We start from the raw sequence: 20,504 nt of genomic DNA, 5'->3' as shown, positions 1-20,504 counted from the left end.
CAACACAACCTTAGGGCCACTGCAACCGAAATTCCAGGCCCACGGCAGCACATACCCACTTCTGCCAGGCTGACTTTTTCTTTGACAGTGTGGAAGAAAGAGCGTGGCAGACGTGTACCATTTTCACACTGTACGGAAGGCACAGTGCTAGGAATCTATTGTTTTTAATATTATGCAGTTAACTTACATGTCCTTGTTTGTTTGGTGACAAATGAACCACTGGATCCTGCCGCATTAATCTCCCACTGGGGCTCTCTCGGAAAGCTGGCAGTACCTTTGATACTGCGGGGAGATGGCACGTTGGCTCTGGAATACAGCACAGGACATTATAGGGCAAGCACTAAACAGGGAAAAGCACAAGTTGACAAATGAAGACGGCTTGCATTGCATCTGTCAGTTCACTGACCAGCAAACTCTGAATTTCAGCAAAAAGCTTGTTGAGAGTTTACACAATAGACAGCATGTCAGAAACTAAGTGGCTGATGGATAAAGCTTGCAGCTGGTGACAGTGTGTCATGTCATACACATTAGCATAGCCAAGTACCACCAAACCAAAGGCCATGAACAACGCAGCAAAGTTAGGAATCAACTTTTTGGTTTTGGGGGAAAGTTTAGTGTACATGGATTAAATTTATGATAGTCATTCATTGCAAAGTGTGGCTAACCTGGCTTGGTCTACATTACCTAGACAGGCATGGATGCAATCACGTGTTACTTACCATGACACTTTGGAAATATTTTACCTGTATATTCATGCTGCTCGAGGACAAAAGAATTGAAATCCTGAGGTCCTCTATAACTGTAAGCTAAGCACAACAGAAAAGACACACAGCAACTAGTTTACTTAAAACAATTGCTTCCTTTTGGACTCCAAGCTGCTGTTCACGATGGGGTTCCAAAGGTGAAAGGTAAGTGATTTAACCTTTAACATGCCTATAGCTAACAGCAGCAGTTCTGGACTTCTGCAACACCATTCCCGACACACAAAGGCTGAGCAACATACTCTGACTCTCAACCATTTCCAGAAGCAGAAAGGCAGAAAACAACATCCACTGAGATGAAGGAGTCAATTAAGTTAAATTCCTTGCCTTCAATGGGGTGCCAGTTTATAACACGCTGATGTACAAAGACAGGTGGGTATAGCTAACAGGAATCTCCTCCATATTATCAATCGGCCTGCATATTGCCAGACAACTTTGTTCTTACAAATGGAGTGTACTGAGTGCTGGAAATGTAACAATTTTTTGTTGTTGTTTTCTTACTAGCATGGTTTATACCAACTAAGACCCAGATTTTTTCTGATGTACTAGCTAGAAAAATTTATTCTCCTGGAATGCCATAAAATCTAAAAATTATAAATATTTATCTTCATATTTTATTTGAAGCCTTAGATTTTGGATGGAGAAAGGTTACCACTTGGTGAAAAGGTTTTTCTAGCAGCCTCAAGGGGTTATCTCAATAATAAAAATAATGGGATGAACGAATGTGTAAAAAAAGGCCCATTGATACAAATTTCAGTTCTACCTATTTGCAGTGGAGAGTGACTAAAGTGGGTGCAAGGGAAAATGAGCAGAGGGAGTTTCATATGAGAGAATGAATAGGGATCTAGGAAGAACCTTGTAATTACCCTTTCCAGTCCCAAGATACCTTTTCATTCCCCACAGGACTTCACATGAGTGAAGTGTGACACTGCACACCACACAAAAGACTTGCTGGTGGCTTTGTTCAAAACCAGTACTTGGAGCCAAAAAAAGCTGGTAAAGTCATGCTGAAGAAGGATCCTTTACACATGTGTCGTTACCATCCCAACAGTATCAAAACATATGGGATTAAAAACATTCTGTCAAGAGCAGAACAGCAGATCTGAATATGCTCAGGTTTTCTGTGTTGGGTGGGAGGAGAGTGGGGAATGACAGATGGCTTTAACAACAAGGCACATCTCACTGAAGTTTCTGGAACAAAGCATATCTTCAGAACCTAAGAATTACATTTTTCTTCCTCAACTCAGGCCTTGGCCTGACACATCTCCACTTGTACGTTCCCAGGGTCACAGTCATTAAAACAGAACAAAAGGTGCACTTGCAGAGAAGATCCAAAAGATGGGTCTTTGCCTTGAAAGTTCATCTTTCTCAGTCCTGAGATTTACTTCTTTTTATCTCGCATGGATGGTAATGCTACTAGAGATAAAATGAAGGCACTGAAATACCTAACACTCTAGATTCAAGTTCTGGCTCTATCTATGTGTTGCTACTAAGTCCCTGATACTACGGTATTGGAATAATCATGGTGCAGCCTAACGTTTTAGCATATCAATGAGTGATCTGGAGTTACTGTAGAATAACTGCATGCAGAGGCAGAAAAGGCTAAGTATCAGAAATCCAAATGAAGCTCACCAAGGTACATCTTCTCCATCCAGCTGTTTTAGACAGCTAAGACATTTCCTTAGCTGACAGCGTAATAGCAGTGTGGGGGGAAATGCACTGAGAAAGAGTCCTAATCAAGTTACATCTGTGCCTGAACAACAACTACATCTCTTTCCCAACCTGCACACAGTTTTTTGTTTTTAAAACGTAACATTAAGAAAACCAACAAAATCTCTCCAAATACGTATTCTAGGCTAAACAAACAAGGGAGAAGAGAGATACCTGGGACTTGTGCATTTAATCTCAGGGCTGAAAATAATGTTGATGCCTTTTCTATTTTTAAATTTGAGGTCATTTTTCATTCTCTGACTTTTCCCTCAGGTTTTTTGTTGCTTTACACATATTGTAATCTACCACGCCTCAATTCTAATACATGTTTATTAACCAGGGCTATATTTCATCAGAATGCTTGGATGACATCATCAAGAGGTGGCCAAAATCACCTTGATGTAACATCACCTTGCTTTTCGCAGAAATGAGTGACTTACCCATCTGGTCGGCAATGCTATCCTCACTTCTCTGCCAGCTGGGTGTGGACTTCCCGCTGCCACCAATATCTGACTGGGTGTTCTGCCTGTCGATGGAGGCTGGGGATCTGCGGCTTACTCCAAACCTGTGGCAATTTCCCCAAACAAAGCGAAGATGACATCAGGGTCCTCACCCATGGGGGAAGATAGTCCTTGGTGTGATAAACTAGACTCTCACAACAGGTACTGCTAGCTCTGCTTACACGTGTGTACTTGTGCATGCATCCTCGTACATGCGTGCAGAACTGTGCAGACTGTGGTCTGCATACACTGCTCGGCTCAGAAAGGCATGTGTGCTAAATACATCGACTGTAGCCAAGGGCAGGAGCCATCAGATTCATTCAAAGTCAAAGGAAACATCTCACCATCTCTATGTTCCAAGTACACCTTTCAATGGGCACATCTCAGGGGGTTGTTTTCTTAGGTTGGTAATTTGCTAAATCACCATGTCATTCATTCTCGGAACAAATATTTTCTGAGCAGTTACTGTAAGGTCTAAGAGACAAAGATTGCTATCCATTTACATGACACAGAGACCATTTTCAAAATGTATCAATTTTAAATTGCCTTTGGGAAGGGCAATTTGGAAGTAGGTAAACTGGTATACATTGAAGGTAAAAGCCCATTTCTGGAAAGAACATTTAGCTGTTTAATGAGCCCAGAGTTGTTTTCCCTGTGTAGAATAACAACATAATATATACTTAAAGTACATGCCTTGACTAGCAATATCAACAAAGTAAATACTGATCGAGCCCATTAAAAAAAGAAAAAGAGTTATAAAATTCAAACATTTATGCAGAACTTTACAAATCTGTATGTGGGTACTAATGAACTTGTAAGTAGCCTATACAATAAAAGACTAACAGGACCTGACTTAATTGATGCATGTGCTCTCTCTCTCTTATTCTCCCCAGAGAGATAAACACACAGGGAGGGACAGCAAGTGGCATATTGGAAAGAGTAGGAAATTAAGAAGACCATCTGCAGCCAAGTTCCAGCTCCCCCCAAAGTCACTCCGGTTCACCTCTATTTCTCTAGTCTGTAAACTGCCAACTCTACTGTATGGATCCAGGAAGAAAAATCTACATAAAAGCACTGGCAAAGAAGAGAAGGTTATCAAATATTTTAATAAAACTCCCACTATAGCATCTCCCTAGTTTTTTTCCACAAGTGCCACAAATGACAGTCATTTACAAACACAATCATAAACCTCACTCAAAAAACTACTTCCATTATAAAAACACAAACCTTGATTTATGAACACTTCAGTGAAATTCCTTATTTAAAAAAAAAAGATTCACTATGAACTTTTTCATCTCCTTAAACAGTAGGGTCATTGGTTAGTGTAGAAAAGCAAATAGCCCTTTAATTCTGTTCTAGATTTACAATGAATTAACACCATTTTTTAAAAAGGCAGAAATATAAAGACTAGAAATGGACTCTAATTTTGCTTCTAATTTTTGGTAGCAGTCAAAACAAAAGATAACATCTTAAACTTCTGAATTTTAAGCTAATTTTTTTTCTTGCTGTGTGGTGTTAACCAAGAAATTAAATTCTGCCTTGAAAAATATTTCATGCAATGGTCTTGCAGTTTCATTTTCTTCTCACACTTGTATGCTGGGTGTTAGGGATGCAAAGATCCTACTATCCTTGAGAAGCTCAGACAAAACCTGTTCTGATTTTACATGGTGCTACTCTTGGAAGGGCTTAGTTGGGTTTTGTTTCATGGAGTACCTAATAGTTTTGCAGTCACAGTTCAGACCTAAAGGAGTTTCGAAGCAATCATCTGGCTGATACATGAAACGTAGTGACCAGGAGCTCTAACTCATGAACCCCTCAGTCCTGCCTAGAGGGGCAACAGCTTTCAATTATCTTCCTCATAATGGGCCAGAGAGAGGTTTTCTCTATAACTTTCATTTATTGGTCTCAGTTGCCCTCATGGACAGTTTAATCCCTCATCTAAGAGTGCTGGGAGAGCTACGGTAGTCACAACTCTCACTTTCAGGGTACACATCCTCAGAGAAGTTTCTCACACACCATGGGCTGCAAGTTCCTCGCTTACCCAGCCTCTCCCTCCCGTGGACAAGCCCAAGTGTGTGGTCCAGAAATAAATCTCCACGGTGGTGGACCCTGTGCCTTTCAGTGTTTTGTTTTTTTTTTTCAATTTTGTTGAAACATTTTTTAAATATTTATTTTTGTTGAGATACCATTGGAAGTGATGTATTTCAGGAGGACAGTTTCACACCTTGATAAATGACTACATCACACTAGAAACCACCACAACAAATGCAAAGGCAACCTATGCCTGGGAGAATTCCCCACAACTCAATGACAACAGAAAAACATATAAACCAATCAAAAAAATGGGCAGAAGATCTGAAGAGACATTTCTCCAAAGACAGACAGACAGGCGGCCACAGGACATGAAAAAAATGCTCATAATCACACAGTATCAGGGAAATGCAAATCAAAGCCACGACATACCACCTCACACTAGTTAGAATGGTCATGAGCAAAGAGCTAAGAAAAGAGCACAGAGCAGGACGCGGACTTAAAGGAGCGCAACACATGGTGGTAGAAATGGAAACTGGTGGAGCCACTATGGAAAACAAGTAAAAATACCACATGGCTGAGCCCTTCCACCTCTAGGTATCTAAACAGGGTACTTTTAAACGACCTCATTTTCATCCTAAACTTGTGCAGGTGCCTTTCCCCGCCCCGCTCACATAGAACAGGTATTATTAACCTCCTCACTAAATTTTCATTTCTCAACTGACTTGGATGGACTCAACATCCTCATCCTAGGAAGTGGGCAGCCACCCTTTGAAACATGCAGACACCCAGAGTTGACTCATAAGGGAAAAGGGTACATTTAGATGCAATGATTTTCTTTGGGAAAAAGGCAGAGAAAGAGACCTTCTGACTGCCTTGCTGAATTATCTGCTTTTAACTCTTCCCATTTCTTTGTGCAAGGAAAAGTAATTCTAAGGGAATAAATTCTTTCCTAAAAATATTCAGAATAGTTATGTAAAGAAAAAAATAACAAAACAGGATTCCCTTGGTAGCATATCTAAAGTTCACATTTCTTATTTTAATTACTTCACTGACAATGAGAAACAAATTTTTAGCTCTTGTTCATGAGTCCCTGAAAAAGGTTCTATAAGTATTATTATTAAACCACACCACAAGCCCCCTAATTATTTCTTGCTTTAATTAGTAAATTGAAAATGGTCTACCAATGGGCTACCCAGGCAGAGGGAGGGCAAGCGAGGGGCAGGTTTCACGTGTGGACAATCATCGTGCACTGACCCACTGTTAGGACGTGCTCCTGGGCTTTGTCCAGCTTAACATTAGTGATTATGCAGCAGACTCCGCATACTCCTGCTTCACTGTCAGGCAAGCACAAGTTATTTGGGACCCAGTGAAAGACTATGGGTCATAAGAAAGGTCACCCCAGGTAAAGAAGACATTACACAATATGACTAATTACTGGGTAGCGGCACAAAGGGGAAAACCCTTAACATCATTAGGGTTCGTGTTAAACATCACGTGGAATAACTGCAACCTCCTTTAAAAAGCTATTATGCAGCATGGGCATCGAAACCACATTTCTGATATTCATATTCACCAAAACACTAATGTTTCAAGTTAAATTTTTGGCATACATTTGAAGTCTAACATAGTCAGAAGAAAACAATCCTTTTTTTTTCTGTTGTGGTAAGCTCATTTATATTTTATCGCTGCACTAACACTGAAGTTGAATTCTTACTTTTGAAGTCAAACCAGACCATTTTCAATTTACTAATTAAAGTAAGAAATAACTTGGGGGCTTGTGGTGTGGTTTAATAATAATACTTATAGAACCTTTTTCAGGGACTCATGAAGAAGAGCTAAAAATTTTTTTTCATTGTCAGTGAAGTAATTAAAATAAGAAATATGAACTTTAGATATGCTACCAAGGGAATCCTGGAGAACCGTGGTGGGGAGGGTAGCATATTTTTATAGTGATCTTATTACCTACCTACTTTCTGCTAACATAAATATTTAGCAACAACAAAAATCATAATAGCTGTGAAAGCCAACAATATACTGTAGGACTGAGAAACTACCCATTATGAAGGTATTCTTAGTAAGCATCCTTATTCTGTAATGTGGTAAAAATCTCAAGAAAGTAAACAGACTGTGTGTATTTATTAAAAATACATTTGCGGAAAACTCAGAATAGAAACATCAGCTTTTTAAACATCTCAGATTTGATTTTCAATAGGTTTCTTCTTCAAGTTCCCCAGCGAGCTCTCCCAGAAGGAAGTGGGGATGGTTTTCTTCCCCTTCCGCTGGGCAGGGCTGGCTGGTGGGCGCCCTGTAATGCTTGGCTGCCAATTACTTCCAGCTTCAGACATTTCAGTCCTGCCACCAGCCCTCCCCCCTCCCTTTAGCAGCCTCTAAAATCCTGCACATTTAGCTTTTTAGTTTGTAAGTCCTGTCAGACACAAATAGTTACTTTTGGGTGTTTAGTGTTTTTTTTTTTTTTTAAAGAAAAGAAAAAATAAAAAAAACACCCACGGGATGAAATCACAGAAGACTTCTAGTGTGTGAGAAAAATAATTTTAAGCATTGGATATGATGATCATTTTCTCTCCTTTAACAGCAATACTGACTCCAGTCAGGGCCAGCAGTTCACGCGGGAGGAAAATAAGTGAGAAAACCTGCACTATGATGAACGAGACAGCACAGAACATAAAGACAAATGTTATCTGATTTCTCTGCCACTGAGTCCCTTAGAGTAGAAGATGATAAACTTCCCAAAACACTTTTGACCAGTTAATGAAGACACTTTTCTATCTGGACAACCAACCGCATTTTCTCTTATGGTTTTTCTAAGTTGCTCAAAGTGAGCTGACTGGAAATCATTTTGTATGTCTGCATTTCAGAGGAAAGATGGTAAACCGTGCACAGCAGGGCCGATGGCATACCTACCCTTCGGGCATGGATTTCTGCCTGTAAGTGCCTCCACCCGAGCCAGTCTCGCTGGATGAAGACAGGTTGCTCGGGGAGTTACGGCACTGCTGGGATCTTGCTAACGCTATGGATGAGACCGTCACATAGATGTCCGAACCAGGAGACAGCCTGCATGTGCAAACCAAAAATATTAAGTCAACAATTCAGAGGGAGAATCCCAAGGCAATGCATGATGGATCACAGCATATAAATTTGACAAAGGCAGCGACTTCATGGAGATAGTGAAAATGAAGCCAGCTGGAAGCCTACAGAAGAAACTCCCCCTAAACCGTTCCCTCAGGGAACAGCTGGAAAACTGCCTTAAAGGGGGTGGGGGTAGGAGGTGTCAAAAATAAAAGGGATGAAAAAATGTATGTTTCCAAAAACTGCCAGAATTCAGTGGGTTGATCTGCTTATGCAGCGCCCTAGTATGGCCGTGTGGAGGATAACAGAACCCCAGTGGCATCAAACAGCGATTAATTCCAGTTTCTCACATCAGTTCTTAGGCTGCATGACCACAATGAGATTGTCACCGTCTTTGCAAGCTTCTTTGTTTTCCAATTTTATTACTGAAGTCTGAAATGAATGTTCAGATTTTACCATTTAATTTTTACAAATTTGTTTGATACAGAAACCTCTATGAAAAAATGCCTAGACTGCAATCGAATTTAATAGGAATTACTGAATTCATAGCCTATCAGAGTAAGGGTGTGGCAGCCTAATACATCTACTTCTAAGGTCAAGGATCCTTTGCCTGCTGACTGCGCTCAGCACAGACACTGCAGCCTATAGTCAGGGAGTAGACTTTCCCTCCTCAACCTCCACTACTCGAGCAGGCCAGGGGCAGCCGCTGGGACACTTGTAAATGATGCTGACAGCTGTGTGATGAAGGGGAAACTGGACTTTATTAGCTGTGAGCTTTTATTTTAGAAGTGGATGCTCACACACGTCATCTGACTCTTGGAGCAGGGTGGGCCTTGTTCACTTTGGAGTTGAGGGATGCAATTGAAGTCATTCATTCAATAAGCCAGGTCTCTTGATTCTAAGTCCACCACACTCAATGCCAAGCTACAGTGGTCACTTAGAGATGACTGGTTTTTCTTAAGTAGAGAGTCTGCGGTGGGTCTGCATGGTCAGATGATTTTGCACAGAACCTTCTAGAACCTGACCTGTTGAACTATGGCATTTTCCTACCAGGGTATGTTCTATAGCAGGGCAGGATGGGGTCTCAGGCACAGGAGGGGTAACAAAATCACAGTGAGAAATTTTACTAATGGGAAAAGAATAAGAATAGACACTAAAAGGTATGAGCCCCAAGCCCAAGAGGCAGAGCTGTCTTGAGAGCCACTTCTCCCTCCCTGGTGACATCCTGCCTTCTCCAGCTGTCTTCTAGACACCTCTGTGAGCTCCCTCACCAGAAATTCAAATCAAACCTCTTCAACATGAATGGGTTTTTCCCTTCCCCCACCCCCAATCCTGGCCCTCCTATATTTGTTTCTCAAGGTAAACATCTTGAAGTCCTTTTTTCCCCCTCCCCTTTTTTCATCCTCTAAAGTCAATGGGTCTAATTAAATTCAACTATTTGTTGAGTACAATGGGTGCTGGTCTTGAAAACACAAAGACAAAAAAGTAAGTAGTCTCCAACCTGCTGATGGCCCCCTGGATCCCCCATCTCCAGCCTGGATCAGAACAACATTGCTCTAACTGCTCTTCTGACTCCCCGGATCTGTCCACCCCAGAAGCTCCAACGCCCCTCAGCCCATTTCCAACTCATCTGAATGCTGACAAGCTCTAGATAGCTTCCCTTTGCTTACAGGATCAAGGACCAATCCCTGGTACCCTCTTCCAGGCATTGCACCATCTTACCCAACCTCATTCTCTCCTCCATGCCCTTTTTCTGCACATTCACATTCTGTTCATACCTGGTGTGTCCTGGTTCTTAGGACTGTCATTAGCATTCCTATCTCTGCTCATCTTACCTCTCTGTTTGGAACCCCTCCCCCCTTTTAACTCACAAAAAATTCTTTCTCTCCAAGGCTTAATTCTAACATCTTATTTCTGAATTCATCGATCAGCACCTTCCTGCATTCTACAATAGTCTGTTTTTTGCACCATTTTAGCACATCCTAAAAGATGATGAGTTTTATGTGTGTCTATCTCCCTAACTAGATTCTGCCCTTAAGAAGCAGAACTGAGCATTTATCTTTACAAGTCTGATTGCTCAATACATGTTTGCTGGATGAAAAAGAATCCCTATGAGCAGTACAGAAACTGAAGACCAGTATTTAGGAACGCTAGCTCACCCCTACATTTGGCAATGTGTTTTGATGACAGGAAGATCAAAACATTTATCTGGACACCATAAAAAAGATCTCCCTTTACTTTTTTCCATTAAGACACCTCCTAAATTTCTCACTATATATTCTGAAATCATTGGAAGGAGACTGGGGGTGGGGAGTGGAATGAGAAGAGTTGGTTATAAAGAAAAAACTAGGTAAGGATTAAGGAATGGCATGAATTCACATGTCATGAGCTACTACACTCTTTCTGCTTTAAAAGTTTGGTTTTAAATCAGGGAAACTTCAAACCGTCATTTTATAACTGCTTTTATTTTCTTACTGCAAAGAGGAGGTGGTGTCGCAGAATGATGGAGAACAAGGACAACAGTACAACATCAACATAGTTGGGACCAATGCTACATCTGGGGGCCGGATGGTTCTTAAACTTTCTTAAGGTAAACAAGTAATACTAATGAATCCCATTTATGGTGAATGCTGGATGTGTTATGTTTCCATAGGGAAATGATAACACAATGTCACAGGAAAAGTTAAGCTGTAACTTTTACATTTGTATTTAGAGCTTGCTTTTCTTACCCTGCCCTCTAAGATGTTCATTAAGCTGAAATATCTCAGGCTCACTCTCAACCTCAGCTCTTTTATTTGGCAAATGTATCAGAACATTCTACTTGGTTACTGGAGTTATCCCAAACTAAAAAAAAAAAAAGCATTTCCAGAAGGCCAGCATTCACTCCCATCCCCTTTCTGCATTTATATAACTCAATAGCGGCTTTGTTGCCTGACTGTTCACACACATAGAGTCTGCACATCAACTGATGGAATGCCACCCCAAGCCTTGTATGGCTCTAGATAGATGTACGTTGGGCAAAAACAGATCAGAATTGGTCCTTATGCTGATGACTTAGCTGTTCTCTCCAGACTTCCTGAATTTGATACTGCCACACAAATATTTGAGAACAGGCCTAGTTCAGGGAGAGGGCGGTACCACCTGCTGTGCACAGCTGGCCCCTTCTGCTGGAGATGGACTGTGGGTGGTCGTTACTGGAAGCGGGGCAGCTTGCTGTCCTGCCGCATTGAAAAGGAGCACCCCTACCCCAAACTGGTAGAGAGGTGCCAGCATGCTGACCTCTTGAGTCTCTTTCCTTCCACTCTCAAGTACCTTAAGAGGCCAGTGAAGAGGTGGTGCAAAATCACAAGTTTTCTCTTTTGAGATGAATCCAGATATTTCTGTTTTCTCTTAGTCTTAACAAGCCCTCAACATCTGAATGTTAACACTCAGATAGGTTTAGAAGACAAGGATCAATCTGTCCAGCTCTACGGAATTTAAGAAATAATTTTTCCTAACATTCTGGTCACTGTCAGAAAGGAAATTTCTAAACCTTTTAGCATTAATTTCAGTAGATTCTCTTCCCTATATTTTTATAAGTTCAGCCAAGAAATAACTAGATGTTTTTAAAGTGATATTAAATGGCAATTACTTCCCCCTGCAGAAATAAAACATGGGTATCTTTTGACTGTACAAAGAATGTAGTGATTGAAACAGTCATGATCAACAGCCAGCCAGTTTGTCTGTCCATAGTCACAGGACTACACTTCAACACTACCTTTTCATTTACAGCAAAGCACTTCCATTGCAATGTAAACAAAGAGTTCAAGGGATGGACATTTAGGAAGAGATGCTCCAAGACCAGTATCAGTTCCTCATTTTTCCAGAAGTATTCTCACACCAGGATAAAAGAGAAACTGATGCCCCCCTCAAACCCCAGATTTCCAACAAATAACCATTGCTCCCCACCACACCTTTTCCATGAACAGGACTATACATACACTGTTAATATGAATGGATTACTTTAATTGATCTCTTAAGCTTGTGACTGATTATAATTTATAAATTTCTTAATAAGGAATTTTCAGCATGCAAGCAGTTGATGATACATTCCTCCCCCTCAGTCGTTTTTACATTTAATTATGCCTCTATTTCCTGATTTTTACTCCCAGTGACAGCACTGCTGAGATGTGTCCAGGGAGATGAAGGCCTTTGTAACTCAAGCACACACAGTGGAAAGATGTGGAAGGGTGGTGAAAACAATTGAGAGAGTTTCAAATAGCGGCAATGACTGACAAATTAGATACTGGAGTCCATAATTAAGCACAGCATTTTACCACAACTTGGCAATTAAAACACGACTCACCCAGGGAACAGGACCAAGTTAAAGTCTGTCTTCAGCAATGTATATCAACTGGGATTCTTCCAAAATTATGTAGAAGACAAGTTCTCTAAACATGATTCGAGGTAATGTGGTTTGGGTGCTGTATCCAGACGACCATTTGAACAAGTCATGCTGCAGCTCTAGCACCTGACCCCACTGTCTTTTCACCTACCCTACTGTGCACGCTGGGACCCAGAGCTATGTCTGGCTTGCCAGCCACATAACAGCATCATGGAAAACCTGTTCTGATGCGTCTCCTGTGACAAGGTGGATTTACAAGGAATAACTCTCTTGTACAGTTGGGAAAATACAGCAATTCACTGTACTGAGTTAAGTGGACCATCACTTCACAGCTGCAGCAAGCGGTGAGAAGTTCAGAGCCTGGCACACATCATGGGTGCCTCTTGAAAAGAATCAATTTTATGTCTAAGGGTGATTCTGAAGAATAGAAAATAAAAATGGATCACAGGCAGGGCCAGCTACATGATTTGTGGGATTCAGTGCAAAATGAAAATATGGGTTCTTTGGTTCATACAATATGAGAAATTTCAAGACAACAGCAGCAGAGCATGAAACCCAGCGTGGGCCCTTCTAAGCACAGGGTCCTGTGCACCTGCCCAGGTGGCACACATGCCCATGAACCTGGCCTCAGCTGACTGCTGTGCCCTGGGAGACATACAGACACACAATCATTCCACAAATGATCCTAGAGCTATAGGTACGGTGGTGGATTTCATTCACGTAGTGTGGCGGCTAGAAGAGGGGTCTGGAGTCTAAAGGATCAGATGCTAATCTCAGCTCCACACTGACTGACTATGACTTTGTGTATGTTATTACATCTTTCAATCCCTGGGCATCCTGTACATGAGATGGGTAAAAACTCAACAAAAGACTCTGAATAGGAAACTTGGCGCCAGATATGAGCACAGTAGCTGTCACCTATAGTTTTTAAGTAAAACACAAACAAAATCTGTCATGAGGGCAGTGCACACTAAATATATAGGTGCTCAGGCAGGTTAGAAATCATCTCTTGTTGGGAGAAACTAGGGGAAAGGAAGCTCTATGAAGAAATGTATTTGAGATGGGTTTGTAGGAAACCAAGGATTTTCACAAGAGTTGGGATGCAGGAATACCAGGGTGTGTGTGGCCATGACGGCATGTTAGGATGGAGCAGTGGAGACATCGGTGTGACCCTGGGTTGGGCATGACAGGAAGGATGAGTGGGTTTTGCAGGCTGAACTGTAGGAGCACGAGCATCAGGTGTGAGGTAACTGGGACGGACAGGAGGATCTGCAGCAAGGCCTGGTGAGGTCAGAGCTGAGCTGGTAGATCCTGGATCAGCTGTCACAAAAGAGAATGCTTAAATAAAGTCTTTTTCTTTTTTCCTTTATTTTTTTTTTTTTTTGGCTGAGGTACAAGAAAACTGATGAAATTAGTCAAAACTCTGAGATACAGACAGATAAGAATCCATCAGCCCACCACACACACTAACCCCTTAGTTAGCTCTACCTGCCTTCACCAACACAAACACTTCATGGAAAGTGTCACAACCAAAGCCTTTGGTGAGAAGTGGGTTTCCGGGGCATGCTAGGAATTCAAAGACTGGGAAAAAATAAAATGACTTCATTCTCTATCCCATTATATAAACAAAAACAAGGGAAGTAGAAGCTGGAAGTCAGGAGTTAGTGCACCACACTGGCATCCGTTTAGATGGCTACCCATATATATCTTCATCAAGTGGGTCTCCAAAAGCCCCTGGCCCTCCTTGCGCTGCCCTGAGGTAGGAGAAGAGCACACAACCTACTTTCCTTGTCCACAGAATTCCAACCGTACTTACACTCCTGGATTTCAGAGATTTTGATTTCTACAGTAACGTCCAAACCATTTGCAAGAGGCCCATCAATTATTTAATAAGCACACACTGCTGACCATGGATCAGGACAGCACTAAACCTTATCTCTACATCCCCACTTTCATTTTGTGCTATTTAGCATGCTATCGTCACCTGTCAACTTTACAACTTAATGGGAACTAGAAAAGTCAAGCAAAAAGCAATAGGTTGGAAACGACAGGACACTTTATTAGGCTGGATTCTGATTCTCTCCAGAGTGGGGACTGGTGGAGAGGGTGAACGCCTACACATGCCTGCAAACATGGTCACAGGCCTGAGTCAACACCTTCCACCCCCTTCATGTACTTTCGCTTCCCATGTTCCTTAAAGAAGAACCTACAGATCCTAAAGAGGTGGGTTGAGAGCAAATAGGCCAGGAACATCTTGAGGTCTACCACACCTTCCTGTGGAGGTGTCACCAGCCAAGGGTTGGGGGATTAGAGAACACATCCCACCAGCACTACAGAAACATACATGCTCAGGGAGGAGATGGACACAGCTCTGCTGACCAGCCCTGAGGACACTGCCCATCTCCTTATTTCACAGCATCGTTCCTGCAGGTAAAAAGGAAATTAAACCCACTTTTCTCAGCAAGTACTTGGATGACAGGCCATCCAAATCACAGTCTGTCATCAGACCAAGGGATTTTTCACAAGTGGAAGCAGACTTTATTCAAACTGTTCATTATCCAAGCTCTGAGTGAGACTTACAGGAATATTTTACACTGATGCTGTTGGGAGATGGTCTAGGTAGCTAATTTGTCTTAATTATCATTAATTTCCACAAATTTTTGCATGTGTTGTGTAATCAACATGTCTAAAGAAAAACAGTGTTTTCAAATATAAAGTCATCAGAATAGTTGCCTACAACCCTACCCCCCGCCCCGACTCATTTAAATTCCCAGTGATAGTTCCCATAGCTGACGTGCCCTTGTCAGACAGGGCCTGATGGTTCTTGCTTCCCTCTCTGAGAGGAGGAGGGTTGCAACAGCACACATGTTAGATCTGGCTTCTGGTAAGGTCTTCCCTGTGGTTTAGTGTTTGTGTGCTTAGCAGGGGTGAGGGGTTGGGGTTGGAGGGTGGGATGTGAGCACGTTGAGGAAGGCCCTTTTCCCTGGGTCAGTTTGGGTGCTGTTAGACCCTCCCATATGCTGTGAAGAGCCAGGCCTCCCGGGTGGTCCTCACACAGAATGCTCCTTGAGCTGGGTAGGAAGGCAGGGCCCCTGCAGTGTGCACACAGGTGTCTGGATCCTGGTGACAAGCAGAGATGAATGCTACCACAAGCCACCTGACTGCTCTTCCAACTGCTTTTTACAAGATATCTCTACGGGCCATGTTAACTTGCACAGACATTTTTTTTTGCCAAATTTCCTACAACTTCTGCAAATGCACAGCTCACCCTGGCTGTTTTCAGCACAACAGGTGTTCTGAATTCACCCTCTGTGTCACCAGTCACACAAACACTGTCACTGAAGACCATGCAGTCTGTTCCTGAGAGCACACTGACCCACCACATGAACAGCCTAGATGCGGCTGGACACTGGCTCATCAGCCGGGCTAGCAAGCTCTCCCTGTACCCCTATGGTGGCCAGTGTGAACTAGCTTGGTTTCACATCCATACAGCTGTGTTTGGAAGGCAGTTACCAAATGACAACAGTGACAAACAGCAACTATCACTCTCTCAGCCTCACTATGTGTCAGGCCAGCCTTCAGGGCTTGGACTGGATACGGAGTCACTGTAATGCTAGACAGGCGCTGTGCTGCTGGTAACCTACCTGACAGCCAGGGACACTGCAGTGTAGAGGGGAAGGAACTTCCCACTGTCACACAGGCCCCAGGTAGGCCCATGCAAACCAAGTCCCTGGCACCTGGAGGAGCTGCCAGCAGGTCTCACTATAGCCCTCAACGCTGGGCAGGGGTGAAGCCCCGGGGACACTGGCCAGGCGAGTGCAGAACGGCTACTTCTGAGGCCCAAGGAAGGACTACTGAGGATTTCTAGAGCCTGAGTTGGGGCCTGGCTGGAGCATCCTCACTTGCTGGGTCACTCTGGAGTTTGTAAAGGAAGGGACCTGAAGGTGAGACAAGATCAAGCTACCAAGTCCAGTTCCCAAATGCTTAAGCAGCAAACACCTTTGTACCATAATCTAAATATGTGACCTTGCAAACCATGGAAGCTTCGATCTTCCCCCTCCCCTAACTGATTTACTCCTGAAGAAGGGGCACAGTTGTTGCTTCATGGGCAAGGTTTCGGCATGGGGAGATGAAACCATTCTGCAAAATGGATGGTGGGGATGGCCACATAATAATGTGAATGTGTGCAACTGCCACAGAACTGGCCACTTAGAAATGATACAATGTAGATGAGTTTATTTCATCGCAAAAAGTTTTAAAATTTTATATTTCCTGACTTAATTTACTTCTGTTCCCACTTCTTTCAGCAAGTTCTTCTGCTTATTGGCTTATTTACCAAAATGAAGTTTTAAAAAAAACTGTTGCAAGCTTGCTGAGGTGCCAGAGTCTATGGCTGGTCCTTGAGATATGACGATGAATCAGAATACCTCAAGCTGAAAAAATGGACAGATTATAATGAAGTGTTATTAAATTCAGCAAAGGAAATAGATATTCAGTGACAAGAACATTCCCAGGAGGGGCAATTAAGGTAGAGGAGGGAGGAGGGTGTTTTGAGAAATTCTAGGGACTTCTTAGAAAGGGTGAGGCTTGGGCTTGGTGTAAGATTCTGGTGGTTGTTAAGCTTCCAAGCAGGGTGTGGAGGGCATGTCAAGCAAAGTAGTATTATAAGGGCATCAACGACAGAGAAAACCTGGCAACAGAGACATCTGCAGGTCTACCACCTGGAGTGGAGGGGAAAAGCGAAAGACAGAGCCAGGTAGGGAAGTCACAGGGAGAGGGGAACTAGACTCTGAAAGCTGCGCAGAAGGCTGTGATGAAGGCCTGGCCAAGGATCACTGCCATTTTACCAGAGCACCATGTGTACTATGCAGCAAGGGGAAGTGAAAAGCAGGTGCCCAGAAATCAAACTTGGAGGCTGTTTTGATCAAAAACATTTTAGTGTGAAATGACAGGGAGGAATCTTAAAACTGAGAAACACGGGCCTCCCCGGTGGCGCAGCGGTTAAGTGCTGGGTTGCGAAGCTGCCCACAGCCTCTGCAGCGCCGGTTCGATCCCCGGCCGCCGGAGAGGGTCCCACATAGCAAGCAGACCTCTCCTGCCGACCGCTGCTCCCCTCAGCAGTGTACTTAGGTCCTTCTGCCTGTTCTGCTCCCTGCTCTGGTGAATTCTCTCACCCTCCCGCGCTTCTGACTGTACCCAGTGCTTGTATACATAAATAAATAAATCTTTAAAACTGAGACACACGATGGAAGCTTAGTTGTCTGAAGAATGTGGAGGTGTGGATGAGGTGAGAGGGGAAGGTGATCATGCATCCCAGCTCCGCTATGGCTACACACTTGGGTAGGTGGCCAAGCCGCTCCCCAAGGTGGTGAACAATGGAGAAGAAAGATGTGAAGGAGGGCAGGAGTGAGGCTGAATCACTTTGGATTTGTGAGGGTGAGACAGGTGCGTCACATGCAGGTACAGATGTGCAGGAGGCGGGCAAACAGGTGAGGTTACTGAAAGAACTATGAAGAGATATTGTAAGGTGTGGGATTAAAAGAAAAATCAGGAAGGAACTGTGAGGGGACAGAAAATTTTGGAGGTGATGAGAGAGATGAAGAGAGATGGCAAAAAGAAAAAAGTTAAGTTTTGGAAGACAAGGGATAGGAGTTTAAAGGAGAGGCAAGAAAACAGTATTGATAGCTTTAGAAACATGGAGTTTGATGGCAATGGCGGCTGAGTGACCCCAGCGAAGCTCTGAAGTTCCACTTTTTAAGGATCCTCAAATCAGGACACACAACTGTGGTCCAGCTAGACTGTATTTGGAAAGTACAAATCCTGCAACTTCCAACAATAGCTATCACTCCACACAAAGGAAGGGGAAAGTCACTGCTCCTCATTGTGTCTGAAAGTGGCAAAAGACACCGTGTAGATTGGCGTAGAACTTGCACAAGAAAATAAAACAAATGAAAAGGAAAATGGATAATAAATTTAAAAGCATTTCCTTAAAAACAAAGACTGAATGGACACATGACCGATGCTCTGATTTTGCCTAAGCGATGCCCACAGAGGGCACAGGGAGGCCGCCACCAGCATGCAAGGAGCAGTGTCCCATGACCAGCATTCAGAGCCACGATCTCAGGAACAGGGACAGCATGGCACCCGGAAAACTCTAAAGTAGCAATGGTCAATATAGTCCAACACCAAACATTTATACACAGCTGGCAACACTTCCTAGAAAATAAGGAGAGGGTACTTCTTCTCTCTACTAAGATGCCCAATTATGTAAAGTCCTGGAAGTGGCTGAACCTTTCTGAGTATATTAAGAGATCAGGGTTTCATTAATGATCCCAAACTATGCCTAAACACAGTAAGGTGTTAAGTTTAATGTGCTAAAATCACATTTATGTCAATTTTCCCCTTATATTACCCCATAAGTTTGAGACCAAAATAGTGATTGTATCCTATTACAATTTTTGTTGCATAAATATTAATTCTGTTAATAAATATCACCCTTATAAATACTGTAGAACTCTGTACTCAAAAGACCACCTGGAGAGTATAAGTGCATCTATTTAAACCAAAGAGAATTAGACTTTATTCTATTTCAATGGAAAATGGGTTATTTGTTCTACTGCATCTATTTTGCTTCACAATGTATAGAGAATACAAATTCAGTAAGTTAGAAACTCTAAGCAAAAGTCTCTCAAGTAGTTGCTTCCATTTATGACTCAAAGGTAAAATTTTAAAAACAAATAATGTATTCCTAAAATAATAAATTATGGAATAGGAAACTTAACTCTTAAGCTTTCATTAAAGGACATCCAATTCCCACATATTCCAAAATGAAGAAGAGCCAAATAACCCAAATAAAATATCCTGAAAATGCGGGGCTGAGTCTCACAAATCACCTATGCCCTCCACTGCAAGATGTGAAATCCTAGTCCAGTGTCCTGAAGAAGATCTGAAACTAACAAGCTTTCAAGGGGACTGAGTGGAGGTTAAATTTTCCTCAAACCATAGGTAGCCTCACTCTGTCCCTTTTATCTGTCCAGTGTGAGATCCCCAGGGCTACCCTCACGGGGTACTCACTCAGATTCCCTTTCCGCTGGGTGCAGTTAAGATGAAAGGTAGACACATGGACACACAGGAAAAAACCTCTAAATTTCAAAGAGCTCCATTGGAGCTGATGCATTCTCTAGCACTAAAAGCTTCATGCATTCTAAGATAATAATTAGCCACAAAAAAATATTTTGCTTTTGGAGGTCACTATGTCCAGCACTCAGCTTTAGTTTCTATTGTAAAAATTAAGCTCAACATGGAATTGAACTACAACCTGCTGTTTCATTGCATGGGATATAAAGAAATAATATAAAAACCATTTCACTTGTAAAAGCAAGATTGTTCTGAAGAGAAAGAAAATAGCATGGAAAGGAAAAAAGGTCTTTCTGTAAACAATGCTTTCCTAGGCTCATCTTTCAAAATGTGGGCCAAATCATGGATTCCAGTTAACACACACCTCAGAGAGAGCCAAGTTTGGAATGTGGAGAACAAAGAATTTATTCAGAGATCTTCTGGATGTTTTCACTCCTCAAAAATAATGGAAGTGAGAGCAGGGCAGATGGGATGGTGGCCACTTCAGGGAGAGGAATCTTTTACTGAGATAAACAGCAAGGTTCTGGACATAAATCTCCAGGGGTCAATGAGGAACTTTAGAAAGACAGTTAGCTTTTTTGTTTGTATTTCTTTTTTATTAAACTATATCCACATGGTATTCTGGTATTTCTGAAATAGTTACGTGATGATGTTTTATGCAACAGCTCAAAAGTCAGATTAAAGGACACCTCGTGTGGTTTTTGAAAACCTCCAGCTTTCTTCTCCCAGACTGAACCAGTGACGATGCACAGCCAGGGCCTTCCTCCTTGGCAGCCTGTGCTTGCTGGGCCTGGCTCCTGCCACTCAGGTACACCAGGGCCACACCTGGATTCCCCTAGGGGCCCTTCCTTCTACACAGGACAGTTCCTGGAACAGAGGTGTAGGCCCAGG

At 42.5% G+C, this 20,504-nt stretch overlaps 1 protein-coding gene across 8 annotated transcripts in view; it reads right to left on the bottom strand.

Moving 5' to 3' along the window:
* Positions 1-20,504, bottom strand: part of SIPA1L1 (signal induced proliferation associated 1 like 1) — a gene marked incomplete at its 5' end in the record, with an annotated part of 130,417 nt that overhangs the window by 31,313 nt on the left and 78,600 nt on the right. For 6 of the 8 annotated variants that reach the window (XM_084241191.1, XM_084241190.1, XM_084241192.1 and 3 more), the window contains 3 exons: positions 188-306; positions 2,912-3,036; positions 7,928-8,077. In XM_084241191.1, coding sequence (XP_084097317.1) covers positions 188-306; positions 2,912-3,036; positions 7,928-8,077 — 394 coding nt within the window. Of the gene's footprint in view, positions 1-187; positions 307-743; positions 807-2,911; positions 3,037-7,927; positions 8,078-20,504 lie in introns of all 8 variants that reach the window. The other 2 variants (XM_084241188.1, XM_084241189.1) reach the window with 1 other exon arrangement.

This window comes from Talpa europaea, assembly GCF_964194135.1.
Source record: "Talpa europaea genome assembly, chromosome: 8".
NCBI classification, from domain to species: domain Eukaryota; kingdom Metazoa; phylum Chordata; class Mammalia; order Eulipotyphla; family Talpidae; genus Talpa; species Talpa europaea.
Note: the sequence above shows the minus strand (reverse complement) of the source record. Positions and strands in the feature narration are given on the sequence as shown.